The 5,233-nt window shown below is 60.1% G+C and overlaps 1 protein-coding gene across 1 annotated transcript; it reads right to left on the bottom strand.

Annotated features, from left to right (window-relative positions):
• Positions 1-283: 283 nt before the first annotated feature.
• Positions 284-5,227, bottom strand: Tbx1 (T-box 1). The gene is made up of 7 exons (XM_005369947.3): positions 5,042-5,227; positions 3,507-3,608; positions 2,594-2,765; positions 1,965-2,120; positions 1,426-1,493; positions 1,238-1,338; positions 284-960 (listed from the first exon to the last, which is right to left on the bottom strand). Exons 1-7 carry the CDS (start codon positions 5,104-5,106, stop codon positions 491-493), a joined length of 1,134 nt encoding a protein of 377 aa, XP_005370004.1. The 5' UTR covers positions 5,107-5,227; the 3' UTR covers positions 284-490.
• Between the last annotated feature and the right edge of the window lie 6 nt (positions 5,228-5,233).

The following is a 5,233-nucleotide window of genomic DNA, read 5'->3' as shown; positions in this document are numbered from 1 at the left end:
ATGTGGAGAACTGAAGTGAAAACCACTGCCTGCTCTGGGGACCGCCTGTGGGAACCCGGGGAGCTGTCCGAGAAAGGGGAGGGCTGGTTAGAGCTGAGGAGACCCCTGCTCCACGCCCCTCATTAGTGATGGGGCTGGGAAGACCAAGTCCCTCAATCCCAAAGATACCCGCTCGAATTGGTTGCAAATAAATAGCCACACTGGCAGTTTCCAAAAGAGGCGAAACCGTTTATGAAATCGGCGCCGGTGCAGTATCTACAGTATCTACACATATCTACACATATCTACACGGCCCGCAGGCGGGGCCCACTCGGGTCGTCTACACTGCAATTGTCGGCCGGGCCGGAGGCGACGCGGTCTCGCGGAGAACAATAAATACCACTTCCTTCCGCCTCGGACGGGAGCTTTGGCACTGGCGGGCGAGAGGCCCGCAAGGCTCCCCAGCGGGGGAGCGCGTCCTTAAGTGGCCCTTGGGGCCCGCGCGGGCGCACTATCTGGGGCAGTAGTCGTAGGCACCCGGAGGCGCGGCCGCCGACGAGTACACGTTGGCTGCGGCCGCGGCGGCGGCTGCGGCAGCGGCTGCTGGGTTCACCGCGGGGTGGTGGTGGTGGTGCGGGTGCGCGTGCGGGTGCGCGTGCGGATGGTAGCCGTGGCCGCGCAGGCCGGGCAGCGGATAGGGCGCCGGCCGGCTCTTGGCCCCGAGGTAGTGGTCGTAGGCGGCGGCCGGGTACTTGTAGGGATGGTGGTGCAGCGGCTCGGACGCACCCGGCGCTTCTAGGCGCAGCTCGGGATGCGGGGGACTATGTCGGCCTCCGGACGCTCCGGGTAAAGGGACGAGGCCGCCGGACCCGGGCAGTGCGGGGCTCAGTACGCGCGCCAGCAACTGCGGCGGGTGCGCGGCGTCACCGAGCGCAGTGGGTCCGGAGTCACGGTCGAATTCTCGCCGGGCTTCGGCCGCGTCTGCGGGGAGAGCCGGGGATGAGAGCCGGGCAGGGACTGTCCCGGACGCACCTGCCTGGCCACAGCCCCCACCCCCACCCCGGGTCCGCGACGTCCGGGGCCCGGCGGGCGGGGCAGAGAGCGGGAGGACGAGTGCTCGCTTGCCCGCCCGCCACCTCCTTGTGCAACGGGTGAAGCTACGACGCCCCGGGATGCAGGCGAGGCCGGGTGCGGCGGCTGCAGACCCGGGCGGAGCGCGCACGGGCTGCGACCGCGATCCCACGACCCCAGATCCTACCTTTCTCCGCGCCGTTGGGCTGCGTGGGGGAAGCCACGGGGTTCCGAGAGCGAGCAAAGGCACTCACAAGCGGCAGCGTACCGGGACGGTGGTTCCGGGGCCTGCAACGGGGAGAGGGTAACTTCGGGCATCCAGGCCAAGCGCGGGGGGTGGGGGGGGCGCTAGCCTTTTCTTTGGAGGGCACTCACCAGTCCTCGGGGTCGCAGTCCCGGAAGCCTTTGGCGAAGGGATTGCTCGCAATCTTAAGCTGCGTGATCTGCGGAGAAGCCAAAGTAAGCTAGCTGTGCTAGCTGCCAGACCTCGGCTGAGGCGGATAGGGAAGTGTTTCCAGCTTTAGAGGGGTAGGTCTTCTGCACTGTCTGGAAAAGAAGGGGCCCACAACTGCCCCCGCCCCTGCATGATGCGCCTCCTCTCTCGCTAGACCTATCTTTGCCTCCCCAAATAAGTGCCGAGGAAGAGTGTCCCTGGCTGGGATGGGAAAGTGGTCACCTCCGTCCTCCTCAGCCCCCCAGCACAGAGAGGGCAGCGGAGCTGGCGCTCTAGGAATCTGGGTGAAGCTCAGATCAGGCCTCTGATGGGGAGTTTCCGGAATGGTTTGGAAAACAAACTTTGAGACTGCAGTGACACTTGCTGCTACAGAGGTCAAGCTGATATAGGAGGCTGGGCCGGCCTATGGAGGGAGAGGGCAGAGGTGTGCCTGTCCCAGGACCCCCCAACAGGCCCTCACCCTGTGGTTCTGGTAGGCGGTGACCGCAGTGAAGCGTGTCTCCTCAAATACAAAGGTTTTAAAGTTCTCCTCTGCATACTTTTCGCTGTCTTTGCGAGGGTCCACGTAGACAACATGGAAGCGGGGCTGGTATCTGTGCATGGAGTTGAGAATAATCTGGAAGACAAGGGTGGGAGTCAGTTCCAGCCCAAGGCTGGGGGAAGATTCAGGCCAGAATCATGAGAGTGAAGTCTAAGAAACTGCATTTCCTTAGTTTGGGCAAACGCCCTCATTCTAAAGAGGCATGGGGCCTTGCAGCTGACAAACGGTGGGGTTGTAGGTTCTTCAGACCCCAAGGATGGCCCAAGGCCTGCAGGATGGTAGCTGCAGGACAGAGCTCCACCCAACAGGAAAGCCCCCCCCCCCCAGGCTGGGATTCCACAGGCCTCCTGCCCTCTTCTTGTGAAGGGTCTATCCTTACCAATTAAAGAGCCCCCCCACCGTGAGCTCAGAGCCGGGAAGAGAAGGAAGGTGACCCCACCTCAAGCCAATGCCACCCTGTCAGAAGCCTGCACCTGCCCCAGCGCAGCCCCAGTACTGCCTCTGTCTCTAGTCGATGGGGACAGCCCAGAAGGAAGAAGGGTGCCTACATGGCCGTTGTCATCCAGCAGGTTATTGGTCAGCTTCAGCTTGTCGAAAGACACGATTTGCTTCATCCACTGTGCGCCCTTAGCCGGCGAGTCAGGGTGGTAGTGCACTCGGCCAGGTGTGGCAGGGTCTGCCTTGCCAGCCACCAGCCAGGAGGAACTATGAAAGGCATACCTAGGGCAACATAGTGGGAGGGGTCCCGCTATTTAGGGGAAACAAGAAGACCCCTAGTTCAGAATTCTTTCTGTTCACAGCGAAAGCAAGACTTCCAAGTCACAGTGGCTAGAGAGAGGACTGTGGGCAAACCAGAAAACTGAAATGTGCAGGGTGGGTGAGGGGAGTCTGGGCCCCACTGCTGCAAAAGAGGAAGCCACTCCTCTCTTAAATTTCGCTGCAAGCGGGTCAGCCTGCCCCAGGGCCCAGGAGGCAGGAGACTGGATTTGGCGTCAGTGGCCAGTGGCTTTGGGCACAGGGCGGTCCATGTTCCCTTTATTAATTACTGTTAATTGTCCAGGCAGCCCAGGCCCGCCCTGCATAATCTTTACCAGCCACCCCACCTTTCCGGCCCAGCTCTGGAACCGAAGGTTCTCTAGAGATGGGGGAAGGGGACAAGACGGTCACCAGGAGACGGGTAAAGTGGCCAGCCACACAGGCAAAGGCATCTGAGCTCTCGGCTGCCAGAAGCTCAAGAAGTTACTACAGTAAGTTTCTGAGGAAGCTCCTAGAGAATAAGTAGGGGTGAGATCTAAGCAGGGAAGGGGGAGCAGCCAGTACAGGAGGACCGGTCATGAAAGAGTTATTTGGTTGGTGTGGTATTTGTAGTCTATCAGCAGTCAGGGAGTCGGTTTTCTCTAGCACACCCTCCCTGCTCCTTGAACACACAGCTTGTCCCAGTGGTCCCAAGGGCTCGCTCACCGGTAGCGCTTGTCATCCACAGGCACAAAGTCCATGAGCAGCATGTAGTCAGCCATGGGATCCATTCCAAAGAGCTTCACTTGGAAAGTGGGGAACATTCGCCTGGGGGAGGTCAGGTCACCTCAGGTAGGAGCGGACAGGACAGTTCTCTACTCTTGACTTCTCTGACCTGGCAACCCCTAGCCCAGTCTGTCTGTCTGGTCCCTCTTTAGCCTCTGTCTTCAGCCTAGCCCCTCAGTCTTGCCCTATAACCTCAAGAAGGCCCTTATACGACTATGGGCAAGGCAGCAGCAGGCTGGGCCCCAGGTCCTTCTCTGAAAACACAGAAACTACTAACCAGGCGCCTGAGCTGGACAAGCCCAGAGCCTATTCTGTCTTCTTTGCCCACACAGACAGCCTTGCCCAAGGAATTCCTTAACCTTCTGGACTTAACCTAAGCCAGCAGTAGGATACCTAAGATCCTGGCTTCTCTGTCCTTCTTGGAGCCTCCCCTGCTTGATCCAACAAAGTGAAAGAGTTCCCGGCTCTGACAAAATGAAACCGAGTGCTGCAGTGATTCCAAGTCTCCACTGCGGCTGTTGTCTAGTCCCCCCAGTAAAGCGGGCACCCCAGAACTCCTATCTCCAGCTCTCAAGACCTGATCAGACTCTCACCACCTTCTGTAGGACACAGGCAAGTCCCCACTTCCCCCTAGAATATGCTTCCAAAGGACTTAGATTATGTGTTCCCTCCCTCTCCTCTGAACCCCTCCAGTGATATTCAAGGCCCTTGTTCGTGGACCAGGAGGCCAAGCTGCTCTCTTCAGTCGGCTGTGCGGATATGGACAGCAAAAAGAGCCTGGAGAAAATCCACAGAGCCACAGGGAAGGACAGGCCCTAGGTTCCCCAGGGACGGCTGCACAGCAGGGAAACAGAAACCTCGAGAAGGCTTTGCAAACAGGCCCTGAGCCTCCTTGGCCACGGAACTGGTGTGTACATTAGACACAACCCAGCACCCGCCTTTGTCTACTGGTCAAATCTAGAGCATCTGCAATTGTTCCCTTTCCCTCTCGGCCCTTAAAACAAATAACAGGGTGACTGGCACGGATACCCTGCCAGGCTTAAGGAAAACTGGGCCCAAGAGCGGCCGAAATTGAGGCCCAAGAAAACCGGCTCTCAAGTTCCCGGAAACTGGGCGCACTGGCTTTTAAGGGTCTTAATTCTCTCCTAAAATTATCTATACAATTAGGGGGTGTTTGTTCTTGAGATCGCCGTGCAGACTGAACCCACGCGGGAGTTTCCTAGGTGGCGGCTGCCTGACCGCAGTCGGGCGCACTCTCAGCCACAAATTTCCCTCGCGGAGTTCCAGGACTCACGGTTGGTGCTCTGCGGGTTGGGGTTGTCGCTGGAGCCGGGTCAGCAGGGAGGCCAGAGGAACCCGCAGGTGGCGGGCGGCACCTCCACCCGCTTCTCGGCCAGGCTCCAGCGCATCCCTTGGACACTCAGCTAGAAGCGCCGCACGCACGTGGGCAGGGGCGCGGGGAGGGGGCGCCTGACCTGCCCGCCTTGGTGACGATCATCTCGGTGCCCAGCTGATTGAATTCGTCCCACAGCGCCTTCATCTCCAGCTGCACGCTCACGCTGGCCACCTTAGGGTTCTTCTTCACCGGCGCCTTGGCGGCGGCGGCACGAGTGGCCCCCGGACCCTCGGGCTCCGCCGCCGAGCTGCTGGCCGCTCCGGGGGCGGGC

The sequence above is a fragment of the Microtus ochrogaster genome, unplaced genomic scaffold (assembly GCF_000317375.1).
Source record: "Microtus ochrogaster isolate Prairie Vole_2 unplaced genomic scaffold, MicOch1.0 UNK68, whole genome shotgun sequence".
Classification (NCBI taxonomy): domain Eukaryota; kingdom Metazoa; phylum Chordata; class Mammalia; order Rodentia; family Cricetidae; genus Microtus; species Microtus ochrogaster.
This window is presented reverse-complemented; position numbering and strand designations above follow the sequence as displayed.

What these genes read in the sequence shown, in the direction of transcription:
- Tbx1 (XM_005369947.3), bottom strand. Translation starts at nt 5,106, where the DNA reads ATGAAGGCGCTGTGGGACGAATTCAATCAGCTGGGCACCGAGATGATC. An exon ending in TGCTGGATGACAACGGCCAT is followed by an intron (nt 2,121 to 2,593) that starts GTAGGCACCCTT and finishes CTTGTCTTCCAG; the next exon opens with ATTATTCTCAACTCCATGCA. An exon ending in CCGCCTACCAGAACCACAGG is followed by an intron (nt 1,494 to 1,964) that starts GTGAGGGCCTGT and finishes GCTTCTCCGCAG; the next exon opens with ATCACGCAGCTTAAGATTGC.